General features: G+C 46.6%; 1 protein-coding gene across 3 annotated transcripts in view; it reads left to right on the top strand.

Annotated features, from left to right (window-relative positions):
* Positions 1 to 2123: 2123 nt before the first annotated feature.
* The window catches only part of hectd2 (HECT domain containing 2), a 30447-nt gene continuing 14710 nt past the window's right edge, over positions 2124 to 17860 (top strand). The window contains exons 1-16 of one of the 3 annotated variants that reach the window (XM_078104787.1): positions 2134 to 2755; positions 5927 to 6034; positions 6071 to 6140; positions 9314 to 9452; positions 9550 to 9652; positions 9887 to 9976; positions 10092 to 10156; positions 10327 to 10372; positions 11110 to 11219; positions 12242 to 12390; positions 12495 to 12618; positions 13049 to 13145; positions 13244 to 13351; positions 14609 to 14741; positions 15844 to 15932; positions 17746 to 17810. In XM_078104787.1, coding sequence (XP_077960913.1) covers positions 2672 to 2755; positions 5927 to 6034; positions 6071 to 6140; positions 9314 to 9452; positions 9550 to 9652; positions 9887 to 9976; positions 10092 to 10156; positions 10327 to 10372; positions 11110 to 11219; positions 12242 to 12390; positions 12495 to 12618; positions 13049 to 13145; positions 13244 to 13351; positions 14609 to 14741; positions 15844 to 15932; positions 17746 to 17810 — 1580 coding nt within the window. In that variant the 5' untranslated portion in view covers positions 2134 to 2671. Of the gene's footprint in view, positions 2756 to 5926; positions 6141 to 9313; positions 9453 to 9549; positions 9653 to 9886; positions 9977 to 10091; positions 10157 to 10326; positions 10373 to 11109; positions 11220 to 12241; positions 12391 to 12494; positions 12619 to 13048; positions 13146 to 13243; positions 13352 to 14608; positions 14742 to 15843; positions 15933 to 17745; positions 17811 to 17860 lie in introns of all 3 variants that reach the window. The other 2 variants (XM_078104788.1, XM_040178911.2) reach the window with 2 other exon arrangements.

Genomic DNA, 17860 nt, shown 5'->3' on the forward strand with positions numbered 1-17860 from the left:
TTAATTCATTACGTCTGTAACGTCTGTAAACTGAAGATTTATCGTACCCTTTCCACAGAGGAGCACGATGGAAATAAAGCCTTTTATCTTTACTGTGTTTTTCATCCTTATCACTCGCGATCACTCGAGGTTCAGTATCCGTCCTGCTGAGGCGATTAAATCTTAAAACTTTTTCTCTCGCAGGGCCTTTCTGCAGGATCGTTGTGGAAAACCCGAAGGCAGGGTTCTGTTTTTCTTTTCTTTTTTCCTAAAGGCAATTTTCTCCAGGAGTGCCCAGGCTTTTAAAAAGTTGTGTAGGTCAGCAGCTTTGATGCTTGTGTGGGTTAAAAATACTGCAGAGTTTCCTCTGTGCCAACTGGTTCCATACAGTCCCTCCAACCACTGTTCAGCTTGAGGAACGCTCACTGTCACACAGAGGAGGAGATGGCATCAAAAGTGTGGATGTTATCCATCTGCATCCTCCACGCCTCCATTACAATTTGTTTTTATTCATAACGGCCTGATTCTTGCTTCTTAAATATTCATTGTATGGTTTTGTTACTCCTCAGTGGCAGCAATCAGAATAACTTTGAGTTGTGGACAATTGAAGACATCTGGGGATTAATTACCCATAAAAACATGTATTCCTTTTTCCTTCCATCATCTCTTTGTCTGGTGTTTCCACATCAGGTGCACGGGGCTGCAGAGAGGCTGCACTGAGAGTTTGAGGCCCAGACGCCATTAAAAAACTGAAGCAAAACACATCTGCCGCTACAGTAACACACTACAGTGCTGCTGCAGAACAGACTGAGCTGCAAAAACAAACAGCTCAACGCGACGGCGCCAATATTAGAAACGCTGAGCTGTGATTTTTTCAATGAAGAATAAATGGGAGCGTGTTTTCTGTTGCTTTTCCCCATTGTGCTCCAAAATAAACCATTCGAGCTCATTAAGTTGCTGAGGCCTTTCTAACATTTGGTCTCGATGTTTCGAACAAGGCAGAGAGGTTAAACTTTCCATTTGGCCTTAAAATACGACAAAAAAAGGAAAGCTGTCATTACGAGAACGTAATCTGTCCTCCAGGACCTGCAGAAACACTGAAGCTGAGTTTAGGAAACCAGACGAGAAAGTTTAGATGATCTCAACTTTACCGAGCAACCACACACACACACACACACACACACACACACACACACACACACACACATCAGCAACATCAGGGGCCCTTTGGTTTCTTAATGTTCAGTGAGAATTGGCCTGCAGCCCGGATCCTGTTGCTCACTAATTATGGACAGAAGTTAAATTGCAGCTGTGACGCAGTCAGCAGTCAAGACAGAATCGATCACCGCTCATCACTTCCTCACACGACTGTCAAAATAAAAGTCCTACTGAGGGCGGGGGAGTAATAGCGTGAAGTTATTTTTTTTTAAAGCATTAGGGAAACACGTTGAAGATTTTGAATGTATGATCTATGTTTGTCCACAATCCACAGCTCTGGTTGGAGAATCAGTGAAGGATTCATTCAAACCAAAGCGTCAGCAGCAAGTGTATTTTATTATTATATAATTATAATGTAATATTTCTCCCAGCAAGAGCTGACAGGAATGTGAGCTGAAACGTACCTTTGACACATTTCTGAAACAAATAAAAGGATTTTCTCTGCGGTTAATGGCAATGGTTGTTATAACCTTGCCCAAAATATTCTATTATCTTTGATTATTTTTTGATTAATTAGTGTCAGCAGTCAATGAAACAACTATTATGACAAATAAATATACAAAAATATTTTGTCATGAGGGAAACAAGTATTCAGATAATAAGTCACGATCAAACTCTGAATTGTTTTTACTGTTTAAGTAAAGAGTACATGACATCATATTCTTAGTTAGATTTTGAAGTCATTATTTTAAAAGTTTTAAAAGACAATGAAATGACCATGACGTTTTTTCATATTTAGGGAAGAATATACTTTTATCATTTGTATTTGTATAATTCCCAACATCGCATTTATTTTGTTTTTTTTGGGGGGTTTACTATTCCTGCACTTTTTTCCCTTTTTTTTTAATTCCCCACTTTTATTGTGAATCCAATACTCGCATTTCCCGTTATTCACCCCCTCTCTCTCCCTCTCTCCCCCTCTCCGTGTGTGTGCGCGTGTGCGCTCCGCCGTCTCCAGGCTGTGTTCTCCAGGCGCCTCCTCCTCCTCCTCCTCCACCTCCTCCAAACATGGCGCCGCTCCGCAGCATTGCAGCTCCCCCGACGCGCAACGCAGAGCGGGACCGAAGGAGGAGGACGAGAAGCGGCTAGCGGTTCATCTCCAACGCGTCCCACACACTCTTTTGACACCGACACAACTCTCTCGCTCTTTTCCACGGAGACGCAACGTGGAGCTTTTGGAGACGTTTACGCGTCAGGCTGGGCGCGGAGCGGAGAGCCCACCTGTCCGACGGAGGTAGACCTCAGTCCTGTGGATGAAGGATGTGAGCGTCTCTGATTCCTGTGAGACAAGGAGGCACACCGAGCGGACACGCGCGCGTGGCTCGTCGTCAGGCGGGCTCCGGTAAAAACATGTGCGGCCCCGTGAGGAGCCGAAACACGGAGGCTGTAGAGGACTGAGTCTTTCCAGGGGGGGGACGGGGGGGGGGGGGGGGGGGGGGGGCACATACTTTTTCCTCTCTTCCACTACAAGAGGATGGATGGAGAACATTACGCGCTGTCAGGAGTCGAGAGGGAACGAGAGAGGCTTCCACCAATTTACAACAGCTCCGCTCCTGCTGTAAGAAAACTGCATTTCTCCGTATTTATTCTTAATATATATATGTGAAGAAAATACGGACGTGTGTCTCTGTGTTGAAAAGTACTGGTTTACTTCACAGTGGGGAAAGAAAACCTAACATTGCATACAATATGCAACTTTATATTTTTATAGTAATAATAAATTATAAAGTTATTAAACCAAATATTGGTAAAAATTGCCAAAATTGATCCTTTTAAATAATGTAATTAAATATTTTTTAAGGAAACATATTTTATAACAAAAATAACATATTTTATAGGAAACATAAATGATTAAAAAAAGAAGGAAAGCACCATAATATGATTTGATACAAGCGGCATACGGTTTATTAACTTTTAGTGTGATAAGTATCCTGTTTTTTCAGTATAAAAACACATCATTAGGGAGTCGGGCACAACTGTACTACATGATCATATAAATGTGCATTTTTATACAAATTATGAATCAAATGTGTGTCCCTCACTCGACTCCAATTCGACCTTGCGATTTAACCGAGCCTGCTGCTGAACCTCTGAAGGATCGACTTGACATGAAGCGACGGCACACTGAAGCAAAACGGTGCTTCTCTCCCTGTGGAAAAAGTGATGCCGCCGTCTTACGTAACGCCTTCTGACATATTCGGCTGTCCACCGGTGTTTCTTTAAGTGCATAGCAGCGGTGGGCTGTTTATCAGAGCGATTTGGCTCTCGGTGTTCCTCCCCGGAGCAGACCGGCGGCCTACAGGCCGGCCCGTGATGTCATCTCCATAGTGTCAGAGGGCAGGAATGTGCGGATCAGACGGTTTTGACCAATAAACAGTCTGTCATTGCTCAGGCCCACTCTGGTTGTGTCTGGAAATGCAATAAAGTGGCCGCATGCATTCTCCGCCTGCAGCTCGTTTCCCCGAGACTTCAGTCAGGCTGATTCTCTGATTCCTCCGCAGAAGTCTTCTGACTCCGTTGAGATGATCCCAGGAGATTCAGGCTTAATGGTCGGATAGAAGAAAAAAAAGGTCCAACACTGGATGCATGTCCAATAAAAAGAGAAGAATTTAAGTTTAAAAGATGTCAGACCAGAGCTCAGGCTGGATCTGCATTTCTTAGTGGTATCATTGCCTCGTAGGAAGATAAATATGGGAAATACGAAATGAAAGGAAGTGAAGAGGCTCGGCAGAGCAAGGTGAGCTCGGAGCGCCTCAGGTGGGGATCTTCTCTGGGTGACAGCATCTCCTCTCAGACTCAATGACTGGCCAGAGGTACGAACATCACAAGACTCAGACAAAAACATTTTAAAAAGTGCTGCTGAAACTTGTCAGATGTGAGGACGTAGTGTGTGTTTATGAGCTGCGTGAAATCTATGTCTGCGGACGACTAAAGACCAAGCTGTGACTTATTTGGATTCAGCCTCTCTTGTTCACTTCTCCCAGAGATCGCCTGTCAATCATCAGCTGAGGGCTCTTGTGTTGATGATGTGAAGCAGAGAGAAAAAAGCGAGAGAGGAGAGTAACGATCCTTATAGGTGCTGTATTTTGGCACAAAAAGAGTTAAAGCAAAATACTAAACATCAGCCTGCTAATATATGTTCACACAACGACAGATTCAGTCAATACTTTTCATTTAAACCAAAAGCTTTTAACCTCATGATGTGGCGACAGATTCAAACTAACATGGATGATAAATCACATGAAAGCGAACAACTTTCATTTCCACCAGTCGAGATGGTGCAATGAGTCATTTCCCGTTTACGAGAGAAATAAGGAGTAAGCTTAAATGATGACAAACGTGGCTCTTCTCCTCGTTCATCATCTTTGGATCCACCCGGCTCTGCGTTGACCCCACAGATGTTGTTCATCTGTTTAATGAAACCGTGCATTCAACAATGCATCCCTCTAGTGCTCTGCAGACAGATGGCTTCTGTTCGCAGACACAAAATGCATGTGCGCTCGTGTAGCTTATGTCTCTTTCGCGCGTTGTGTCATAACTGAAAACACAACCTGTTACCGCTGAGGTCGCTTCCTCTAAGACAAACCGTCCTTTGTTTTCTCTCCGTGTGCTGCTGAGAAAATAATATAATGTCATGGAAACAGTAGAAAGCATGTGTCTGTCGTGTCTGTTGTGTGTCTTGTGTGTGCGTCGTGCATGTCTGGGTGTGTGTGTGTGTGTGTTGACGCCCAGGTTGGGATTTTGCTCAGATTCTTCCTTGAGGTCTTGTTTCTTTGGTTAGTGATTCATTTCTAACGGCAGAATAACGGTCTCTGTGCTCCTTCTGTCCTGCAGCCCCTGAACACATCGCTGCACGAGTGTGTGTCAGTGTGTGTTTGTGTGTCTTTGCTGCAGTCAGAAGCGGCTGCTGTGCATCTGTTGATCTCTCCACCTCTCATCCCTCTTCCTCTCCTCTCGCCTCTTATGTTTTCTGCTCCTTTCATTGTACTTTGTGTTCTCGTCTCCTTCAGTCCTTCATTTATTTCACTTTTCCCCCTTTTATTCCTCCTCCTTTCTCTTCCCTCTCTTAATTCTCCCTCCCTGCTCTCCTCCCTCCTTCTCAGCAATTGTCCCCTTCATCTCACTCTCCTCCCCTGAGCCCTTTTATCTTGTCTTTGTTTTATTTCAACCCTCGTATCTCCCTTCCCGCCTTGCCTCATTCACTCTCTTCCTTTTGTGATATAATTGTCCCCGTCCTTCCTCTCCTCCTCACCTCCTCCTCCTCCTCCTCCTCTGGGTGCACTTGTGGCTCTTCTGCAGCTCGCAGCGTTCAGAAGCTGATTCAACTCAGGGCCCATTCAGTAAATGTTGCGTTGGATGCATCGGCTCACTTATCATTATGTTGTCATTGTATATTCATGCAGCTGAGGGACGGATTGATTTAAGGCTTTAAGGCGTTTCCACTCTGTGGAGATCTCCACATCTGAGAGTGGATATTTTAGTATTAGGATACATTATATTAGTAATAGTAGCTGATTGGTGTTTGTTGAGAATCTCATGTGTGTATTTAAAAAAGTATTTAAAAGATTTGACAATGTCATATATACATGAAACAATTTTGTTGAAATGGAAAATTGGAAAGTTTTGCTGTAGTTGTACTTAATATAATAATAATAATAATAATAATAATAATAATAATACATTTGTCTTCTCTGTTTCCCCTGGTGTCGATGTCGTCCTCCTGCAAAAGGCCTTTGGGCGAGGAGCTAAGCAGCCGTTTCCTTCTCTGGGCTCCTTCATCTCCACTCTGAGCCAGCGGAGGGAGGCGGGGGGACGGGGCGTTGCTGGCGGCATGACGGGCACCCTGAGCGGCACCCTGAGCGGCACCCTGAGCGGCACCCTGAGCGGCACCCTGAGCGGCACCCTGAGCGGCACCCTGAGCGGCACCCAGTGGCTCAGACATGGTGAGCGCACCGCATTCATTTTTTGTTCTTCAATCTAAATGAGCTCATTTAAATGTTTCCTTTGTGGTTACCACACGCATGCTTGCTGCACTCATTCTAACATTCAACATGAGACCCGACGAGGTTTTGTCCTTCTGTTTCTCTCATCTTTGGAACTCGCCTGGATCAATATCGTGTTTATTGGTTTGGCTTTGGCTGTAAGAGGAAGACGGGAAAGTGTACCTAAAAAAAAAAACCACGCTAACGCCAGCTAACATCTGGCTTTTATCCTCCGTGGGAAAGGATACAATCGGCATCATTTCCCCGGGACAAGCGAGTGATGGAAACGTGACACCCGGTGGACACCAACTCTTTCTCCGTCATCCAAGCGACGACTTTGTCCGTCTTTCGGTGAAAAAACACTATCGCCTAATTAAAGTAGATTTTACCGCATTCAGAGGAGTATAAGTTTGTAAATTCTCAAACCCAACATGCTTTCTTATTGGCCTCCGTAGAAGTTCCTTTCCAATCACAGCGAAGCTGCTGATTGGCACCAGACTGTAGCTTGAAAGTCAGCGGTTCCTCGTGCTCTCCGTCTCGTCTCGGAGGTAATGACGTGTTACTTCCTCTATTTACAGTACGCTTGATGTATGTGCTCAAACTGTTTACGTTGAGCCGCGAGCATCGACATCAGCGCTGGCGGCGACTCTCTCCCCCAAAATGGAAGGTTTTCGGAATAAAAACCGAGAGGAGAAGAAAAAAAGAAGAAGAAAAAAAAAAAAGCGGCCCATGTTTTCCAGTCGAGGCGAGGGTGCAGTTAAAGAGTCTCTCAGTGTGCAGGAAATGACAGGATCACACTTCTAATTAGAAAGCAACAGGCGTTTTTAGGTCGCAGCTGAAAATAAGCTCCTCTGTCATTTCACCATCGTGCTCCCAGAAGAAATGAAGAAAAACACACACACACACACACACACACACGCTTCACTGAATGCGATGGAGCTCAGAGTTCTCTGTGAAAGTTTGAGAGAGGAGACGGGTAAAAAAAAAAAAAGAGTCAAGATGCACAACCAGTCCCGGGCTTGTGTTTTATTTATTTGTCGCCAGGGTTTGAATGCGAAGGGAACGCCGCGTCCTGTTGAACGGCGAGGTTATTCCTGACTGCCGTGAGAACGCCGGCCCGGCGCAGCGCTCACCCGCCCGCTTTGTCACCACGGCTACCGATGCCAGAATAATTATGCAAACCTCCGCCCCAAATGAAAACCATATGAAAGTAAAAGCAATGAACACACACACACACAAGATAGTGCAGCATTCATCCGGCCCGCCGGATAATTGCCACAATTCGCTATTTCATCTGTAAAGTATTAACGGAGGTTTCTAAATCCTTTTAATATTGTCAAGTTTGGCGTTGTGTGCCGAGGGCGAGCTGAGCAGCGATCTGTTTCACTTCAAGATCAAAGAACAACTGACACCTTTTTTTAGAAAGTTGTTACGGCGAAGGATTCAAACGTAGCAGGAGAACTGAGGCGCTGCTGCCGGACGGAGGGATTGTAAAGACAGAAGGATCTGTCTTCTCTCTTGTTCCTGGAAGAAGATCATTTATAAAGGAGGAAAAACACCTGACATCCAGATAACATGTCCATGGGCCTGAATTGCTGTTAATTAATAAGTAATCAGGAACATATAACACATACAGACCGATATATTACGGAACACTTTGTGCTTACCCTCAGCTGTGAATTCTCACTTAATTAACTGGATTTCTTATAATATATATTTTATGTTTTTAAACTGCACAGGATGGATATTCAGGGTTAACCGCTCATCTCCAGTCTGATTCATTCATTAAGCATCAGCTGGAAAACTAATTAATGGACGGTACTTGAGGCAGACAACAAGGTTGTCATCGTCTCACCTCACTTTGTCAAAAGACATCAAAGGACTTGTTGGTGTGGACTTGAATGAAAGAGGAGGGAGGAGAACGTCCTCAGAGGTCTCGAAGGTGACTCCTTGAACTAGAAGGCCGTCGTGACGACCGATACTTGTCTGTCAGGGCGAAATTGGGTGACACACAAACTGACAAAGCAGAGGTCATTATAAAGCAGTGATGGAGGAGGCGAGAGGACACGGGGGCAGAAATGGGAGGAGGGAGGAGCATTTCTTCCTCTTATTAGTCTCATCGGTCTCTCTTCGTGTCCTCTTGAGGTCGTGATCTGACGACACTTTTCCGCCTGCTTCCATCGGCTAAATTGTTGAACACTTTTCGTGGCCCGGTTGCTGTGACATGAGTGGAGTGCTCGTGCTCCCCAGAGGATTATTCACGGTGGTTCTGACTTGTTTCCTTAACTGGCGCTTTGATTGAGGAGGTGGTGAATCCAAAAGTAAAAGATGCATTTGCGTGAAATGACACCAGAGGAGGAATCTTATTATATGAAAAGTCATATAATAGACACATGTCAATTGACATGCAATTCATAAATGATTGTATTTATTTAGGCTTTAGATTAGAAAGGCTGTATTGATAAATGGAAATCAAACAGCCCAAACATTTCCACGACCTTACGACCTTCAGCCTAAAGCAGGTCCACAAACACGAGGGGCCCTGTGATGTAACACCTGCTCTCATTGTCATGCGCCCACCCGCCTCCGTACCCGTGTCCCTTTCATCTGCATTCATGGCTGCAAAATGAGCACCCACAATGCACCTGGACAGGTCTGCTCATGGGTACTGTTGTTACCGTGGAGACGGAGACAAAAGCAGGGGCTCATCATAAACCGAATGAATAGACGGACCAAGTGTGTGAGGAAGCGACATCATCAACGCCGTCGCTGTCTCGGCCTGAAATATCTTCCGCTCCCATTTGTCTCCGACCACCAAATGTCAGAATGATTCCTCCGTTTCGGCCTCTCCAAAAAGATACTCATCCTTGTTCAAGTCCAAACAAGAAACTGTTTTTTTTAACCTCTCAACCGCATTCATTACTGATTAACAATGATCTTTACGCCAATGAAATCATGCTAATTAAACAAAAACACTCAATGGTTGTTACACTCAATGGCTCGGTTCAGACTCCAGATCTATTTCAGAGAACCTTTTATTTAAAGAGGTATTTAAAACAAGCCGTTCTCAATCGGTTCCTCCTCCATGTCTTAGTTAATCGGCGGTTTGTGTGTCTGTTTTTTTCTCCCCCCAGGGAGGGAGCTCCCTCCCATCTGCAGCGACGTGCGACAAAAGCATCGGCTCTCCATTGACACTCTTCCCCCGGAGGTCAAAGCTCCGTTCCCCTCGGACCCCATCCTCCCCCCGCGCACCAAGACCACCAAGGAGTTCCAGTGAGTTTCTCCTCCCAGGACACGGGTCGCGCGGCCGCGTTGGCGCCCGGGGTGTGGTGTCTCTTTTGCAGCTGTTTTGTGCGTTTGTGTTTGCCAGGGAGGACATGGAGCGAGCCGTCCAATCGGGGGACTGGAGGGAGGTCCGAGAGTTTTACCTCACCACCTTCGACTCCTTCATCGAAATCAACGCCGCCTTCAAGGTAGAAGACACACACACACACACACACACACACACGCGCACGCAGACACACAGTCTGGCTCTCAGCAGAATGCCTGTTGGGAGAAAAAACGTTTTAGATGCCGTTAAAACGTCGCCAGGCGCCTGCAGCCTTTTACTAGGTGAAAGCTTATTTTGTTTTTCTGCTGTTTTCCTCCCTTGCGCTCTTTCCTCGTTTCCTCGTTGTGGTGTCCTCCCTCCCTCGCCCGATACCCAGCGAGAGGCGAACGGATCCTTCAACACCATCGACGACTCGGGAGTCAACGCCAAGTTTGTCAACGCTGTTTACGACGCGCTGCTCAGCACAGTAAGACCAGGACGCCTCGTCCGCAGACACACATCCGTCACCGGAACACCTTCTAGATCTGCTCGCCCATCGACCTTCAGAGCTGTTTCTGACGTGTGTGTGTGTGTGTGTTTAGCCTCAGGACATCCAGAAGTCGGTGTTGAAAGGGATCATCAACAGTCTGCTGAGGGAGTGGAAAGGGTGAGAACTCAATCTGCATCTTATTTTTATTCTTTTGACTTTAACGTGATTCAAACAACACAGATTTGAGTGGGATGGGATCGATTGCCCAGCGGTGAGATGTGAGTTCGGTTCTGTCGTGCGTGTCCTTCTCTGTCGTGTGACGGTTTGTGTGGTTTTTCTGTCTTCAGGCCTCGGACGAAAGACGACCTTCGAGCTTATTTCATTCTCGTTCAGGTGAGTCTGAAGGTCAAAAGGTCCCTTTGCTGCTTTTAAAATGAAGACATGCAGCAAGGCAGCGTTGCTCACAGTGACGAGCTGTCAATAAATCCACATCTGTTGGCAGCTGTGGAAACACAGGAATGAACTCTCTCTCCTTTCTGATCTCCATATGTGTTTTTGAGGTTTTAAATCAGATGAAGACCAGGATTTAAAGTAGCTCCAACAAACACACACACACACACAACAAATGTCTGATTTGACTGTGAGGACTCGGCTCGTCTTCCAACTCTCCTGAGAACACAACCGCACACGCACACACACACACACACACACACGCGCAGGCTGGGATTGGGCGAGGTCACGGTGGAGTTGAGGACTACTGGTTCCCTTTCTGGTGACGACTCTGCAAGCTTCACGTTCAGCTCTTTTCTTTCACTACTTGGATGTTAACAGCCAGTGAAAGCTGAGCGACGTCCCCTGGATTATCTCCCTCATTATTCCATCTGTTGTTATTCATTCAGCCATGTGTGCTTGTCTGAAGATTTGATCCGTCTGGATTTGCTTTTAAGTGACTCCTCTCTCTGTTCACTGGTCCGGCTGTTATTTCACAATTTGTCCTCGGCGGTGTCCCACTTCTACCATTTAAAGACATGTTCTCATCAGTATTGATGAACGCTTTTTGTTCAAAAATATAATGCAAAGAAGAAATGGGAACTCAGTCTGTGTGTGTGTGTGTGTGTGTGTGTGTGTAGAACCCGCAGTACTCAAGCACCAGCACCTATGTGATCTACGCTCACCTGCTGAGGCAGATTGCAGCTCTTTCCGAGGCAGACCACCACTTCCTGGTTCATTGGCTCAAAAAGTAAGTGTGCGTGCGTGTGTGTGTGTGTGTGTGTGTGTGTGTGTAGGTGTGTGTGCGTGTGTGTGATGTGATTTTTATGTTGGCTCGCAGCCAAGTTGCCACAGCTTTCTCTGTCCGTTTGTCTTCCCCTCCATCAACCTGTGGTCCTCTTTGTGTCGTCACTGTGTGTCCATCAGCGGGATTAAAGCAAAGGCCTTGGGGGGGGGGCGGGGCAGGGGAGGGGAGGGGGGCACGGGAGGGGTTCAGGGGGGGACAGGGCAGGGGACGGGGCAGGTGGGGTTTCAGAAGAACAGATTGTAAACTCTTTTAAGGGAAATATGTGCTTTGCGTCTCCGTCCTGTAACCTCTGGGCGTGTAGGCCGGTGGCCTCTTGTCATCTGCTCTCTGCAGCAGAGTTCTCTGGTGATGGATTGCGTGATAGGAAGGTCAATTTAAAGTGTTCTAGTGTATCTAGAAATATTTTGCTCTCGTCGGTTCGCCGGTGCATTTATCACACTTAGCTTCCACTGGGGAGAAATCTCTCGTCATTCTGACAAACTGCAGCGGCTGCTTTTTATTTTCCACTATTGATGTCAAAAGCAGGATGCGTTTTTTTTTTTTTTTGTGCAGCCGCCTGCTCGCTTTAACCCTGTTAAAGTTATTTAACTTCTATTTGCAGCGCCTTAGTTTGGTACATTACCAAAGAAACATCCTGCTGCATCTGCATGGGTTTTGTTTGGAGGAGGTCAATGACTGCCAGACGGTTTTATCAAACCTTAGAGCTTTTAAAAGTTGACATAAAGCCCTCAATCCCAAACCCCAGCCACCCCCGTCTGAAGTCAGAAGGATACGTCCTCTGCTTGGTGATGATTTACAAGGGAGCTGCTTTAAATTACAAGTTGTGTTCAGTTCTTCTCCCTCCAGCGCCGCTATTTCTTCCCTCGTGAACAGTCTATTTTTATGCATTTCAGGACGTGTGCAGTTGATGCTGTTTCTTTCTTCCTGTGTGCGTGTGTGTGTGTGTGCGTGTGTGTGCGCGCCAGGCTGTCGGCGCGGCGCTTCAGGCAGCCGGTGGAGCGCCTCCTGCAGTTCATCTCCACCCGACTGTTTCCCGCAGAACCAGATGAACTTCCTCCTCTGGCCAAGTGCTCCTGGTGGATTCCCTCCGCCACCAAAGTGCTCGGCCTGTTCAGTGAGTCGCACACACACACACACACACACACACACACACACACACACGGGCGCAGAAGATCACGTTGTCACATCCGACTCTCCTTCTTCCGCTGCTGTCTTCAGACGCAGCCAACAGCGTCTCCTCTGCTCCCATCATGCCCTTCACGGACTTCTACAACATCACGCTGGAGCACATCGACTTCATGGAGGAGTACCGGACCTGGCAGAACTACGGCAACTCAAACAGGTCCGATCACGTGTGTCTTTCTCCTCGTCTCTTCAGGTTGCTTCTCTTGTTCGCTGCAGCGTTGCTGGTGGACGCTGAGCAGTGACCTTTTCCAGGGAAGGCGTCCCTGTTCTTAAGGAACCGGGGGGATGCTAACAGGCGCGTGGGCTCGACTCACTGCCCAGACGACCCGGGGCGACGCCTGACGCTCCCCGAGACGTTTCTCCGCCTGCGCAGGGACGAAGTGACGTTCCCACTCAGGTGCAGCTCATCCTGAAGGGTGGAAGCTCTTCCAGAAGCTCGCTAACGTCTGACGAAGGAGGCGGATCCAAAGTGCACACCTCTGAAACTCATTTTATGGATCGTGTTGATTGTTGGTGTTGATTTCAGAGCCTGCTGATGCGTTTCCGGTTTATTACCTTTCCCATAATTCCACCCGTCCTTTCTTTAGGTTTTCCTTCTGTCAGTTCCCCTTCATCCTTTCAACAGTGGTGAAGAAAGCCATCATCCAGAAGGACTCTGAGCAGCAGATGATCAGCCAGGCCAGGGTGAGACAACACACACACACACACACACACACACGCGCACACACACACACATGCACACGCGTGTCCACACGATTGAAACGTGCTCATGTGTTTCACAGCAAAGCCTCGTCAGCAAGGTGTCTCGCCGGCAGAGAGTGGACATGAACCTTCTGTTTCTCAACATTAAAGTACGACGGGCACAACTCCTGAGTGACTCACTGGATGAGGTCAGCGCACACACACACACACACACACACACACACGCATATATGATACGCTGTACTCATTAAAGCTCTATTAAATAACAAGGGCTCCCTCTGTGTATGGAAAATAATAAAGAACAAAAATAATCATGTTTCCTCTGCAGGGAATCAATTACTGTTTGAGGACTTAATTCTGTCCCTCGAGGCAAACACGAGCGCACGAGAACCGCTTTAAACGTCGAGACTTGTGCGAACATGAACATGTGTTTTTCTTTTTCAAACTCGCCCCCCGAAAGAAAGCTGGAAAAAACAATTAACATGTTTGAGATTTAAATACCGGATAAAACTTTTTGTTGTGAGTAGAACTGTGGTGGTTTTGTTAAATGTGTTTTTGAGGCCTCACAGCCAATAAACTGGTCCAGTGCCAACTAATTATTTATTATAAAAACCTACTTTAATTATCCGTTCAAAGTTCGTGAAACAAACCCCCAAGTCTCAAGATGAATCTGATTTTCTCCTGTCAAGTCTTTTATAAACAAAACATTATATAATATATTTATATCTAGCATTGTACATTTTCCAGCTGTATGTTATACAGACCTTTCTGTGTTTATATGATACGCAAAAGACCTCTTTCCTGTATAATCGACCACACAGGCACCGCAAGTCTCCACGAGGAAAAAACAAAATAAAACAACAACAATCTTTTAAAAAACAGAAAAGACAAATGGCTCGATGCTGGTTGGAACGGGACTGAGATCATCCCAGATGTTCTCTGGGCACATCTGCCTGTTGGTGGTGTTTTAACATCTGTCACATGCAAGCGAGTGTCTTGGGAAACAAATGTAAATTTGAGGACGTTTTTGAGGTTGTTTTTTTTTATCGTGATCAAAAACAGTTAAAAAAAAACCTGCAACATCGTTCTGTCTGTGAACACGGAGATGAACTGAAGAAGCATTCATGAGGACGGGCGAGTGGCGAGCGTTTAATGCCCCACATTCATGTGCGAACCTCAGACTCTGAGTTAAGAGACCTAAACTGTAAATCTCACGTGAATCCTTAAATCAATGTGACTTTCCTCGAGAAGGAAGATCCAGCCCCAAACGTCTCCCGTTTTACAATTGTCCTCGCTGTTCTGCCCTTTTTTTCCTGGACAAGTTTTAAGAATGAAGGACCTTTTATGAGGTTGCGATGAACCGTAAAACGTAAAATTTATTTAATTTAAGATTTATTTTTTTTGCTCAACGGCGCTCAACATCCCCCCCCCCTTTGGGCCCGTAGTTGACGAGGAAGCGGTGCGACCTGAAGAAGAAGCTGCGGGTGACGTTTGTCGGGGAGGCGGGGCTGGACATGGGCGGCCTGACGAAGGAGTGGTTCCTGCTGCTGGTCCGACAGATCTTCCACACGGACTACGGTGAGACACAAAGACCCCGCCGACGGGAAGATGAGGCGGAGGCCTCCGTGGAAAAAGCTCTGTTAGCTCTCAGGCGCGGCAGCAATAAGTGTCGAATGGCTGATGCGAGCGGCCAGTGTTGTTTTTTGGAAACTGGAGCAGCTCCTGTTATGACTGTCTTCTTCTCTCCATCTGTTTCCCTTTTCAGTTCTCCGCCGCCCGCCTCTAGTTATCTCCACACGTGTGTCACTGTGACGGTGCAGCCGTGTCTCTTTTCCCCTCGTCGGCCTTCTCCAATCAGGATATTATAAAAACACAACGCTGCATCCTGTCAGTGTCGAATGAGACTCGCTCATTGGCGGATCGGAAACTGAACATACTGATGATCATTTTGTAGTTTGGTAGACGGCGGCCAGGGAGCCGTTATTCGAATCCAAATCCAAATTGTGTGTTTCCACCGCTGTCGGTTCAAAACGTCTTTTAAACTCAATCCCTTTACGATATTGACGTGGATTGTTACGCTGCATAGAAGGACACTTTTTTATCTCTCTCTCTCTCTCCTCCGTTTGTTATTTCCATCGTCTTCTCCATCTTTCCGCGGTCGTCTGTGTTTCTTCGTGCCAGCGGACGTCGGCCCAAAGCAACACACTCAATGAAAGCAGTGTTCCCCTCGTTAGCGGCGCAGGGAAAGCCCCGGCTCTGCCCCACACACACACACACACACACACACACACACACACATGCAGGTGCACACACACACACACACCGGCTGTGTAATGGCTGACGCGGTGTCAGATTCTGGCGTTCAGAGATGTGAGCGGTCCAGATGTGTCTCAGAACAGACCGCTGCTGTTTCTCTCTGTCGGAGCTGGAAAGCTTCAGCATCCTGCCGAGTTTATTCTCCTCAACTACCTGCTCCTCCCTTTTTGTTCAAGTGATGAATCCCCCCCCCCGACTGAATACATTACAACGGAAATGAACGATAAAACATCATTTCTTCATATTAGTTCACGTGATCTTTTCTCATCTCGCCTCGACTTATTTCCTCTCCTTCCTCCGTGAGTCCCGTCTCATTGACTTATTGACCAGCAGAAATGGGCTGAACCTCATTGTCTCTTTCCAGGAATGTTCACCTACATGAGGGACTCGCGCTGCCATTGGTTCAGCAGTTGGAAGTGTGACAACTATTCAGAGTTCCAGTTGGTCGGGACCGTATCCTTCAGTAGAGCCTGTTCCCGACTCCTCGTCTGAGAAGGAGGCCGGGTTCACTTTCCGCCGGTAGACGGACCGCGTGGGCCGGAAGCCTGCGGCCTTCATAGAATGCTGACAATAACTAGTTAAAAGTATAGTTGAAGTAAGTATAGTTGTATTTAAGACAACGGTTGATGCCTTCAGCCCTGCACGGATCAGTTTAATGTTACTAAAAAACACGTTACGCCCGGCAGGGGGACATTTGCTCCTTATTATGTTAGTAAAAACACAACCTGGTGGTGTTATTTTTCTTCATTAAATAGTGTTTTATAATTTATAATAATAAAAGCCATTTCTTAGTGACAGCTTCAGCACGCGCTGCCTCAGACTGCTGCACATTTTTTCCTCCACTTGCAGCTTGTTTAACAGGAAATGAGTCTATTTCTACCGACACTTACAAGAACTCCTCTAAATGTATCTATTGGGAACATTCACACAGGATTCTCTCTCAAATACTGCAGGTTAACCGCTGTTGTTCTTATTTAAATGTAAAATGTGTGTGTGTCTACAGTGCATGTGTGTGTGTGTGTGTGTGTGTGTGTGTAGAGAGAACGATCCAGCACTTAGCACTTAGTTACTGGCCAGCTGGGAACTGTCAAAAGGTTATATAACCTAATAGCTGCCTTTTCCTCGCCAGGTTATTGTGTGTCTGTGTGTGTGTGTGTGTGTGTGTGTGTGCGTGCTCCTGGGTGTTCCACATGTGTGCTCGTGCTAAGAGCTAATTTATCAGTCGCCGTGGTTCCTGTTTGGTCGCCATGGTAGCTTTGCGTCAGCATGAGGATGCAAAGGGAGCGGCGGAGAGACGCAGCAGAAAGGACGACAGAAAGACTGCAAGCAGATGTAAACAGAAGTGAACAAACAGCCATGAGAAAGTGGAGAGTTGAGATTGAGGCATTGCGGCTGGGAATGCGCAACATAAACGCACGATAGCACCTTTTAATGAAGAAGAACTGGATCCCAACATTAGAAAGCACGAAAAGAAGGTAAACTACCCGATGGACGTAGCGACAGCAGAAAAGGGAGAGTGAACTTCAGGCTTTTGGGGCCTCCGGGGATTTCAACAATAAACAGGAGAAGGTGACGGGAAGGTCGAGAGAGAGGGAGAGAGAGAGAGAGAGAGAGAGGGAGCTTTATTCATGCCTGTCTCATAAAGAGGGAATATATGAAGCGGGACCTCTAAATGCTTTTCTACTCTCTTTGATATCTGTGTGTGTGTGTTTTGACTTCATAAAGACCTTGCGGTAATTGTATGGGTGGATATTTATTTTCGTGTGTGTGTGTCACCCACCTGAAGATGATATCTGATGTTGATTTGTCATCGTGGAAACCGAGTCAAAGTCACTTATCGGGTGGAGGACGATGCTGTAACAGAACGACAACCTAACAGAGATGAGCGCTCCCCTCCACCATCGGCTCTCCAACAGCGACGTCCCAAGAGTCTAGTTCCTGTTAGAATGACGTCATCTGTTTGTTTTCCGAAGTCCAAAGTGAAAGCCGAGCCGGTGGAGCGTAGGTCAGTGTGCGGCGCCGCTCCGACAGCGTGTGACGGGTGTTGTTTTCGTCTGGTGAGCCGTGTGGAATCTTCGTCATGACGTAATGTGGTCGAGTTTGAAGGGGTGCGGTTAAAGCAAAAGGCACCAAGGTGCCGACTGAGGAAACGACAGATCTGTGGTCACACTCACGTAAAAGCTGCTTGACACAGACGCACAAACAAATAAAGGATAATCAAATAAGAATAAAAGGTGACCATCTCCTTAACCTGCTGTGTTATCAGCTGATGGGCTTAGCCGTTTACAACAGCATTGCTCTGGACATCCACTTCCCCCTCTACTGTTACAGGTAAGAGAGTGTGTGTGTGTGTGTGTGTGTGTGTGTGTGTGTGTGTGTGT

Source organism: Gasterosteus aculeatus, chromosome 6 (genome assembly GCF_964276395.1).
Source record: "Gasterosteus aculeatus chromosome 6, fGasAcu3.hap1.1, whole genome shotgun sequence".
NCBI lineage: Eukaryota > Metazoa > Chordata > Actinopteri > Perciformes > Gasterosteidae > Gasterosteus > Gasterosteus aculeatus.